The sequence below is a fragment of the Sinocyclocheilus rhinocerous genome, unplaced genomic scaffold (assembly GCF_001515625.1).
Source record: "Sinocyclocheilus rhinocerous isolate Xijiao unplaced genomic scaffold, SAMN03320098_v1.1 scaffold4178, whole genome shotgun sequence".
NCBI lineage: Eukaryota > Metazoa > Chordata > Actinopteri > Cypriniformes > Cyprinidae > Sinocyclocheilus > Sinocyclocheilus rhinocerous.
The window spans coordinates 41,810-53,960 of NW_015627541.1; the positions used below are offsets into that span (position 1 = coordinate 41,810).

The 12,151-nt window shown below is 36.1% G+C and overlaps 1 protein-coding gene across 1 annotated transcript in view; it reads right to left on the reverse strand.

Moving 5' to 3' along the window:
- The window catches only part of LOC107730419 (prostaglandin F2 receptor negative regulator-like), a 26,883-nt gene that overhangs the window by 2,981 nt on the left and 11,751 nt on the right, over positions 1–12,151 (reverse strand). The window contains exons 4-6 of the mRNA XM_016541268.1: positions 7,481–7,885; positions 5,842–5,949; positions 395–694 (exon numbers count right to left, since the gene is read on the reverse strand). Of these exons, the coding sequence (XP_016396754.1) occupies positions 395–694; positions 5,842–5,949; positions 7,481–7,885 (813 nt within the window). The remainder of the gene's footprint in view (positions 1–394; positions 695–5,841; positions 5,950–7,480; positions 7,886–12,151) is intronic.

The window sequence follows — 12,151 nt, forward strand, 5'->3', positions numbered from 1 at the left end:
TAGTTTTCTCTTCCTCTTCTCTAAAGCAGCGCAGCATGGCCTCGCCCCCTTATTTGCCTTTTCCCGAGGGCGGGGTTTATCTGTGTTTGTGATGTCAACCCGGGAAGTAACTCGTTGTAGTCCCTACCAGCCGTTTTTGTAGGCATTAAACCGCTAGAATTTTAAAAGACGATATCTCCGTTTGCATTGAACTTTCAGCTTCGTAACTTTGCAGATATTGTTTATGCTCAAACAGCAACATTACACACTAACTAACGTTAAAAAAGTGAAATCGCAATCAACCACCCCTTTAAATGGGTTTGGATCTAAAATCTGCAGGACGGTAACTCTTTTTCTCATGTATCTGGGAACTGGACTTTAACAATTCCCATCCCTACACAACCAGGATTCTTACATTCCATTTTGACAGATAGAAATGATGAAGTAGAGGTGAGGTCCTTCTCCTTGTTCCAGGCACCAGTAGCAGGGGACAGGAGCCAGGGTGTGGCGGTACAGTAGTATTCTCCTACATCTCTATCCTGAATCTTGTGTAAGCTCAGGACAAACGTGTGTTGGTCGGTGCGCTCCAGACTGGTGTCATTGGAGCCGGTCTTCTTAACCACTCCCCAGCGGTCCATACTGATGAGAGGTTGGACTCCGTTATCTACAGCCCAGTCTGTGTTCTGGAACCAGCGTACATCAAATGTCATATCACCTGTGGAATGGACAGAGTAAAACGAATTATTTAAGCCAGCATGGAATCAAAATTGACATTTAAACCTCTTCTGTTTCACAATCTAGCGTCAAGTGTGATCAAGTGTTGCTCTACAATATTTGTAACTGAATATCCTGTTTCACTCACAAACATGTCTGATTATAGAAAGTAAATGGGTTTTGGGTGGGATTCTATACTGACTTTAATCATGAGAGGTAGTTTCACGTGAATGCCAAGGTGGAGTCAATACGATTGTTCATGGGTGTTCTGTTGCAACACTCCAAACAGCCGTGCTGTTGCTGCGGCTTATTCAAGCAAGTGTGTGCCATAATCACAAGGGTATTCAAGTAGTGTATGGAAAGAAAACAAAGCTAAACAGTGTCTTTCAAGTGGTTCAATGCCATATACACTCCCTGATGATCCAGAGTGAGGCAGCAGCAGTCAGACAGACTCAAGCAGGCCTCTACACGCTGTCCTCACTGCTATGTGTGGAATCTCAATGAAGGCCATTGGGTAATCAGAAACTGACAACCATGAGCGCAGCTCAAGCCCACCACATTTCAGCACAGCATTCTGCTACTCATCAAGTAAAAACCAAGAGTACATCTCATAGCAGAATCCAATGTGAACAGCAGACAGCTTATGATTCTTAAAGTGTATGGATCGTCAGATTTATTTATGAGTTTGTGACAATTGTTGCAGAATTGTTTTAGCTATATCTTGATTTTTTTACACTATATACTGATTTTCTCTGACATTTTTTTTTTTTTATGTACACTACCGGTCAAAAGTTTGGGATCAGTAAGAATATGCTGATTTATTATTAGAATTATCAATGTTGGCAACAGTTGTGCTGCCAAATATTTTTTTGGAAATTGCAATACTTTTTTCAGGATTCTTTGATGAATAAAAAGTTCAAAAGAACAGCATTTATTCAAAATATAAATATTTTCTAACAATATAAATCTTTGCTATCACTTCTTAACAATTAAGCACATCCTTGCTGAATAAAAGTTTTAATTTCTTTCCAAAAAAATTATGAATAACAATTTACTGACCCCAAACTTTTGAACTGTAGTGTATATTGTTAGAAAAGATTTCTATTTTAAATCAGTTTTCTTCTTTTTAACTTTTTGTTCATCAAAGAATCCTGAAAAAAAAGTATCACAGTTTACAAAAAAATATGAAGCAGCACAACAGTTTCCAGCACTGATAATAAATCAGCATATTAGAATGATGTCTGAAGGATCATGTGACACTGAAGACTGGAGTAATAATGATGCTGAAAATTCAGCTTTGCGTCACAGAAATAAATGAGATTTTAATGTATATTAAAATAGAAAAAAAGTTATTTTACATCATAATAATATTTCACAATATTACATTTTTTCCCTGTATTTTTGTTCAAATAAATGCAGTCTTGATGAGCATAAGAAACTCCTGTAAAAAACATAAAAAATCGTTCTGATCCCAAACATGGTTTGGAAACAAATGTCTTTTCAGTGCTGCATTTATTTGATCAACTTACAGTAAAAATGGTAATATTGTGAAATATTACTTCAATTTCAAACAACAGTTATGCTAATACATTTTTATTGCTGTGAAGCAAGGCTGAATTGTCAGCATCATTACTCCAGTCTTCAGTGTCACATCCTTCAGAAATAATTCTAATATGCTGATTTGGTGCAAATACCTTTCTTCTAATTATCAATGTTATAAACAGTTGTGCTGCTTAATATTTTTGTGGAAACCATTATACTTTTTTTTTTTTTTGAAGAATCTATGAGTAGAAAGTGAATAACAGCTTTTATTTAAACTATAATATTTTGCAACAATGTGGAAGTCTTTATTGTAACCTTGGTTAAGTATTACTAAAAAGTTATATCTTAACCTGAAAGCCTATATGCATGTGTACATACAAGAATGCTGACATACAATTTTTCTGCTATATCACCTTATCTCTATTATACAGTAATCAATTACCTTACAAATAAATCTCCAAATTAAATTTAAGATCCATACCAACCATGATGACTCTAGGAATGGGAAATTAAGGAAAGACTTTGAAACTGTGGCCCTCAATAGCTTTATATACATATATCCTTTCATCAGTGGATGAGGAATGACAAGCACTCATTTCCGGGCCCGAGGGTGGACGAACGGCATAAAAGCTGAGTTGATTGTTCCTCACATTTGCTGGATGATTGTGTCTTTTCTACATTTATGCTGTCTGTGGTGATTAATGACTGAACTGTACTTCCTCAATTCGACATCTACAGCTGCAAGACATTATGAACTATGAGAGAGAAATGCATCAAAGCCTTATAAAGTGATTCTCAAACTACTCAATTTTACCTTTTTTAGGCAACAGTGAATTAAAAGCCTTTAAATTATAATATGATGCTTGATGCTGAAGCGCTCTAACAAACAACCACAGCTGTGTTAGACCAGCTTCATATTAGCATCTCATTCATAAAATAAAAATAAAGAATAAAGTAAAAGTTTAAATAAAAATCAAATAACATAAGTCAGATGGAGCAGCCACAAAATGACTATTAAGGTAGTATTTATCATACATCAAACAATTCCCGAGTGGGTAAAAAAAGCTATTATTATGAAAGCGAACACATATCTCATTGTTTCACAATGGCCTCCCAAATGTAAATCCCTAAAATGAAAAAAATGACATTTCAAAGGAGATTTTTTTTGCTTCATAGTGCCTTCAGCCTATGAAATGTTTTGTGTAGGACTAAATACATTGGATGCTGTTAAACTGCACAGGCGTTTTCTATGAACCTGAGATCATAAGGAGCCTAAGGGAGCAGTACTGCCCTTATTCTCAACCACTGTGAACAACAACCAGGCCAAAATTATCCTTAAAACAAGGACATGTTCTTTCTGCTCTAATCGAGCCCAGAATAAAAGAAGAAACCCTCTCAGAACTCATGAGTAACTCTGACTGTACTCATGGGTACTTTCATATTCCGGCCTTCCGCTACCTTTCAGCTGAAGCACATGTTCTTGACGGCATTACTTGAGTACATTAGTCAGCCTGTGTGCAAGAACAAGCAATGTAGACATTAAGATTTATGAATTTCATTAAAAATTAAACATTGTGACTTCACAATACAGTGCTGTAGAGGAACAGTTCACCCAAATGTAGGTGAACATTTCATTCCCAACTCGTATTCTACTTTTTTTCCCAGTGGAACACAAAAGTAATCTTCACGCAGCTCATGGCAGATAATTCACACAAACATGTCAATTCTAGCATCATTCACTTACCCTCATGTTGTTCCAAAACTGTACATCTTTATTTCTTCTGTGGAACATAAAAGATGATAAACAGTGTTCAATGTTCCATTGAAAATGGAAGCCATTGGGCTTGTTTGATTCCCAATGGTTTGGAACAACACGAGGATGAGTAAATGATGACAATATTAATTTATGGGTGGACTCTGTCTTCTGTTTGTTTTTTGCTTGTCAAACAAAACGTATTAAAGCTTTGGAATATAGTGAATGAGTTGTGTGGAAAATATGACATCAAACTGGATAAGAAAATGATGACTGAATTTTCATTCTTAGGTCAACTATGCTTTTAATAGGCAAATCCTCAGAGATGTACTGTCTATTGCTGCTTGACTCCCTGAGGATTACTCTTAAAGAAACACAATAGAAACAGAAACTTCTCTTCCTTCAGGGCGATAAGCTTTTAAAAACCGAACAATAAAACCAGCACAAAAACATCTCTCGTTTCTCCATGTATTTTGAAAAGAGAAGTGTGAACATTGTGCTGACATGCATCTATGACTACAGCATGTGTGTGCGCCTGCCTCTGGCTACAGACTTGTTATGAGGAAGGAACGTTTTACGTCGTGTTCTGAGTATTACCCAACATTCAACCACAAGTGTGCAACATTTCTGACTGATATAATAACAGCAGGCTGAGCAGGCAATGTGACCAACTGCAGCCCACAGCTCTGTATCACTAAAAAAGTACATCCAACCACTCACATCTAATACAGCTCATTGCATTTCCTGTAGGATACAGCAGTGCTTGAAAGGCAGCAATATAACAGTTTTATTTTTCACCGACAGGCAATTAGTCTCTCACATTTTTAATTCCATTCTACAGAGTTTCACCAAAAATGATATGCATAAATGCCAAAATGCTAACCTTCCCAAACGTATGTTTGAATTCAATTTCCTACTTCAGATAACTGTGCATACAGTATTCATGAGTAACTATTAAGCAACAGGGAGAAAAGGAAAAGACGCTTTGTCACGCCAATGCAGGATGTGACTCAGGGGGTAAAGTTCAGGTGATAATTTCCAACTGGTTCAAATTAAGTTTATAATATCAATTGTGAATAACCACAAAAACACACTCACGTGAACAACATCATGTGACTTTGAAGAAAAAGGAGACTAATAAAGACAGGTGGACATTAGGTGCTGATCAACAAACTGAATATAGATGCCTTAAGAAGTTAAACATGGATATTGCTATTAAAACATGCCACCCAGACAGCCTACAAGGTCAGACTGGACTAAGGCAAGAAACTGAGCAGGAATGAACAGACACTAAAATAACTGGTGAAAAGCTGCTAAAGTGTTTTACAAAAAAACTTTAAATAATTAAAAAACCTAAGAAAGCACTTGGTTACTTCTGAGATTCTGTTCCTTTTATACATCAGAATGTGACATGAACAGGGAGATTAAAGTTCACTGGGGATGAATCTCAAAAAATCTGTCAGGATGGAACATCAAATATTTTCAACCCCCCCCCCACCCACATTTCTGCACAGTAAATCTAATTATCTCATTATTTCAATGTGTCCAAAAACAAGATACAGTGATCTTAAAAAGCATTTGGACATAAACCACAATTAAAAGGAATGAATGTCATTGGATTAGACAACAAAACCCCAAATTATTTGATGTAAAATAAATATAAACAAAAGGTTCAACAAAAAGAAGTTTGAAAGGTTTGAAATTTTAAAGGAGGAAAAACTCAAGTGGCATTTATTTAAATGCCATTTAGCTTGACTTTTTCATGCTTAGAAATTCATTTATCTTAAACTTTCTATAAACTTAATATTATATTAATTGTATTTCTACAAAATATCTAGACAAACAGTACTTGCCAGTGTTCGGAGAAGCTTCCAGGATGGATATGATGCACTTCATTTGGACTGTGTCCCCTGGTAACACATTGTTTGCTTCTGAATGAATGGATATGTTGAATACTGGGCCTGCATGAGAAACAAACATTTGCCGTTTTAAAAGTCTAGATTTCAGAGTCAACTGGATGTTGAAAACTTAAATATTTGTAATATTTCTAAATATTTTAAAAAATGAAAATTTATTCAACCTTTCGTTTGAATTCATACACTAACATAGAGAGAGAGAGAGAGAGAGAGAGGCTCCCAAAACTTAAGTGAGCTGCCTCACTATCCACTGCCTAAACAGTCTTTTAAGGTAGGATGCTAATTGAAATTAAACCTCAAAATGACTGATTTGTAAAACTCTATGTGCTACAAAAGAGAGACTTGCCTCTTAATTGATTTCAAAAGTTTGCCATTAGCATGTTGCTAAGTTAATTATGCAATATTGCACATAAAAATACGTAGCACACACAAATATTGGCTACAATGGTTCATTTGAATTAGTTTGGACTATTATTATAGATACTTTGCCAAAAATAGATATTAACGAATGAGAGTTGGAGAGCAGGGATGACATTTTATATTATAAACCTAGAAACAATTTAATATTTTAGCACTTTCGGTTCCATCGTCCTGAAGTTAATGGATTTTTTTAAATGGGCTTTTGGTTAAAAGCCTGAAATAAAGTCTGTAAGTCAACAAGTTCAAGATATTTTCATATACATCATTAATACCCTCTTGTGATTTTTTTTAAAAAGCTTTTGCTTGTAATGAAAAAGGTGGTTGCTAACAAGTGGCTAAATGGCATTACAGAGGTCGTTGGGGACATTAAACGTCATCATGTCGAACAGGTAAACTCATCTACTCACTAGTCCACAGCCTTATTGTGTTTAATCTCGCTCTTGCAAACTATTCTAACAAACTTTCAGGGAAATGATTTTTAGTGATAGTGATGGAAAAGTCATGAGACCGTGGTGTGGTTCGTTTATAGCCTTTTTCTGCCGATTGGAATTAGGCTATAAAATTCATAAAAGTTGTGCTCATTTGTGAAGATTAGATTGTCATGAGGAACAAAGCATGTAAGAATCAAACTTTTGCTGATCACAAAGCTTGTTTCCCCACAATAATCCAAAAGCAACTGGAAAAATCCTTTTGGGTTTTTGTTGAAGGAACCAGGGTGATGTGAACAACTGGGCTGGCCAACAAAACTGCAACACCACTCCAGCACTCAACATTTTACTTGCTTTGTCTGCCATCGTGGATTTATTTTTCCCATTATGGGATCACCTTCACTGTGAAGGATAGATTTGAATTTGGTCTTAGTTTAGCTTTTAGAACCAGCTTTCACATGGGAGCATGTCTGTGATGTTTTAAAATGCTGCCTATGAACGAAAGAGAGTGAGAGATAAAAAGAGAGTCTCTGTAGGCAGCAGGAATCTGCCCTGAGGGAGACACTATAGAGGTATAGTCATCCAGAATCAGACAGAAAGAGGGAACTACAGAAAGTGTGTGAGAGGGTAACATGACCTCAGCTGTAAACATACCCTACAGGCAATTCAGCATCATCCTTTAGAGTATTAAAGCTCACTAGTGTCTAGTGTAGTTAGCATGATAATACCTGTGTGTACAAAAGCGATCTCAATCTTATTGGACTCCGCACTGATGGCTTTGATCCAGTCTTGGCTCTGATCCCGTGTCCAGGCCGTGACGTCACAATAGTAGAACCCACGATCTGTGACCTGGGCCCCATACAAACGGAAGCGGTACTCGAGCTGCCCGGTCTTCTCCAGAACCACGCTGTCAATGCGGCTCGGCTCGCTCCACTCCTCTAGCTGCAAGACTGAGTCCTGGCTGAGTGACAACACTTTGCGGGACTTTCCTCCCAAGATCTCCTCAAAGCGGATGAGCACAGAGTAGCCGGGATTCTTCAGGTTCTGACCGGTCACCCGACAGCTCATCTCAAATGTGGATCCACCAGTCGAGGCTTCTCTCACACGATGGGCTACTACTCGCAAAACTGGAACTAAAAAAGATCAAATAAATACTCATTAAGCACAAAGATTTGACCATTTTTAGGAATAGCTTCAAAATATAATCAAAGTAAATTAAGTTTCTAGATAACACTTCATGGATAATAAGCTGAGAGAGATAAAGGATTTAAGAGACCAAAATTGCCATCAGGAATGTTTAGACATTCCTCAATTAGTGTGCCAAATTTCACTTTTTTTTTTTCCATACGGTCCTATACTTCCAGAAATACTAAACAAAGAATACTAACAGATTTAAAAGATGCCATCGCTCCTTATTCAGTGGTGCCACCATGTACATTTCGTCAGTATCAGATATAGTTTCAGAACACAGCCTAAGTGAAATCAAGGGTGCAATGGAGAAGGTCCAGACCAAGACAGAGCAACCATTGTGAGCTAAATCTGTCTTCACATAGAAGACGCCATCACAAAACACAATTAAAGCCATTTACTCGAATCCCTTATTGAGAGCTGAAAAATGAGAGACATTGGAGACTTTCAAACAACAAGCTTTGATGCATGCTTTTTAAAACAGTGCGCTAAGTGCTACATGTCACAGTTGCTGGGAGCACTTAGCTCATGGGGTAAAAATGAAATATCAGAAGAGTGACTGCAAATCCTAAAAACAGGCTGGGGACAGTTAGTTACGTAGTTGCTAAAGGCCAGAAACATACTATTTAAAAGTTTAAGAGGGCAAACAATTTTAGATAAACAAACTGTGCGGTTGATTTCTGAATGCAACACAAAATACGAGTTGCATTTTTTACTTTTATGCAATGAGCAGACATTAGCATTAGTAGTCTTCTGCATCCAGTTTTCGCCTTGAGATCAATTACAGTCAAAGTGGAGCAACGGTTTTAAGATAATATTGCAGAAAAAAAGTCCATCACCACATTAGACTAATTTCACAAACCTGTCTTGCAACTCCACTCCGATTTAACTTCAGTACCAAAATTAACAATTTAATTCAATATTAATTCAATACTGAGTCACCACTTGCATTATTGCAGTATTGATTGCATTAATGCTCTTCTACTCAAAGAATAATGAAACAAATGTATCACAGTTTCCACAAAAATGCAGAACAACTGTTTTCAACATTGATAACACAAAATGTCTGCTTTTTTCTGAATGATCAGGTGACGCTGAAGACTGGAGTAATGGCTGCTGATAATTTGGTTTTGCCATCAGAGGGATAAATTACATTATATTACTATTTTTACTGTATTTTTGAACACATAAATACAGCCTTGGTGAGCATAAATTACTTTTCAAAAGCACAAAAACTTTTATTGTATGTAAAGTTGTTTACTAAGAATTGTTATATTTGTGTGTACATCTAAGTGAAAATGATTAACAATTTTTTTCTTTGTGTTCATTTAGTAAACAAATTGTTAAATTGCGTTTTATTTCTTGTTTAAAGGCAAGGTATGTGATTTTTCAAAAACACTTTAGAAAACTGATTCGGGCCGAATCGCACATTATATTACTGTTTTTACTGTATTTTTGAATACGTAAATACAGCCTTGGTGAGCATAAATGACTTTTCAAAAGCACAAAAACTTTTATTGTATGTATGTAAAGTTGTTTACTATGAATTGTTATATTTGTGTGTACATCTAAGTGAAAATGATGAACTCTTTTTTCTTTGTGTTCATTTAGTGAGCAAATTGTTAAATTGCGTTTTATTTCTTGTTTAAAGTGTTGCATGAAACATTTTGAATCTTGGTTCCAAATGGCTTTGTTAAAATGTGTGTGGTCTCTGACTAAAAATAATCAATTGCCATTCCAGATCAAATACATCTCAAAAGTATGAACAACACTTAGATACAATTTTATCAGGTATATCACCCAGTCATAGTGTCTGCAGAGGTATGGTAGTCGACCTAGTTTTTCGTCTCTGGATAGGAAGGGAAGGGCAAGGGTGCACATTCTCTCAATTTTCAGCTGTCATTGTTCAAGCTATGGTAAGCTCACGCACACAAGTCTGGCTTTGTGTATTTGACACCAGGCCAGCTCACTCGCTGCCACTGCAGTCAAACATTGTGCCCAGCTGTTGTGTACTTCGAGAAAAGACACCTGTTTGTATGGTAAGAAAACACTTTTTTAGTTCTCTATTGTAAGTACTGTACTCCTAAAGACAAAGGACCTGAACTGATCAAATTAGTCTCTGCAGATGTTTAATCAATTCCTCTAGTCCTTATCTTAAACTGACCCATATCACATTATACAAAATGCATGCACTTCATCCAGCACTGTGTCATCAATAACATCTCACAAAACAGCTATCATTGGGTTATAAAAGTAAAAAAGCCTTGTGCACATTGCATTTAGCAGTATTATGTAGCGTAGCTTTGAATAACCTGTTACAAGGAAATTCCCCAAGCTGAATTCACAGTGCAGTTAGAATATGCAAAACACTGATTAACATTTAACGTTGAGGGAGAAGACTTCAAAAATAAAGCAGCATGTTGCACAAAAAACCAATTTTTACTAATAACTAGTTGCTTATTAGCATGACTATTAATAACATATTGGCTGTTTATTAGTACTTATAAAGCATATATTTTGCATGACCATATTCTACATACCTAATCCTAAACTTAACCACTAGCTATTAATAAGCAAAAAATTTGTAGTTTATGGAGGCAAAAGTTGTAGTTAATGGTTTGTTAATAGATAGAATTGGACCTTTAAATAAACTGTGACTGTATTTTTGTCCTTTTGGATCTACATTGGGCATCCTTAGATATTATGACTTTGAATAGAATCAAAGTCATTGCCAATATTTGTAATCCCTCAGGGCCTCTTTACAACTTTAAGTCAAGCGGAGATAAAATTAACACATTTTCTGAAATGAGAGCCACATGAAATAACTTGGATAGGCAGGAGTGCTTTTAATAAAATACTATAAAAAGGTCACAGCTACAGTCTAGAAATTCCTTAGAGTCTGCTATCATTGTTCGTAAGGCTTCATAATAGCAGGGACTTAGAAAGCAGCATTGTCTCCTGGCTGCTGTCTACAGGCAATAATTTTTTTACAAATCCCAGCATAAATTACAAAGAGTTAAAGTAATGGTTTCTGTAACCCAGACAACCATGCTAATCTCAGGCTCAGACGGCAAACCTACAGTGCGTTTTCTAATGCATATTGCACACAAAATACAAATACCAGAGTGAACAGGTTTTAATTAATAATTTAAATCATTTAAATGTGCCAGGCTGATATTACATCAGTTAGACAATCACTTTTACAAAGTTTGATGATAATGGTTGAACTGAGTCTGCTGAGCATGCTCAGTTTGATCACTGATTCCAATTTCCGCAAAAGTTTTGAGGCAGAACAATTCCACCTGGTTTATAAGTGCCACTATGGCTATCACAGCGAGTCTTTACTTGATTTGAGAAGGTTGTTTTTTGTAAAACTATAAAAACTAAACTTCAACCTCATATACCGAATATGCCCATTGGCAAGCATTGTGGCTGGGGGAATTACCTGTAATAACAGCACACATCAGTGTAATGTGTGTTTGGTCAAAACATGAATTATAACTTGCTTTAGAATTAAACATCTATTTAGCATTTTAAGTGTTCCTTTTTTAGTATTTCCTAATTTACTGAACTGCCTACAACAACTCTTTAAATTCAGAATACTCAAAAAATGCTTTCCTGCTGGTTGCTTTATTTTTTTAACTGAACATTTTACAGTGTAAAGGATGTTTGCTTCCTAGTCAATCAAAGAATGCCCTCTAAACCCAGCGCACATCAACTGCTCACTACAGACCAGAACAGTCAGGTTCTGGAAATAAACGTACCATTAATTAACTGATTTAACAAATAATGCTTTCAAGACAGATTTACTACCAGCTCTGGTGTTAAGAAACAGTATTCTGCAGAAGGCAATTATCAGTGTAATTTTTTAATTTAATAAATAAAATTAACTTTAAGGGTTAGTTCACCCAAAAATTAAAATTAGGCTGTGTTTTACTCACCCCGAGGCATCCTAGGTGTATATGACTTTCTTCTTTCAGACGAATCCAGTCGGAGTTATATTAAAAATTGTCCTGGCTATTCCAAGCTCTATCATTGCAGTCAGCGGGTGTTGCAGTGCTTCAGTCCAAAAGAAGTGAAATAAAAAGCGTCCATCCATAAAAAAAAAGTGTCTCACACGGCTCCCGGGGGTGAACAAAGGCCTTCTGTAGCAAATCGATGTGTTTTTGTAAGAAAAATATCCATATTCAAAATGTAATAATCACTTTAAT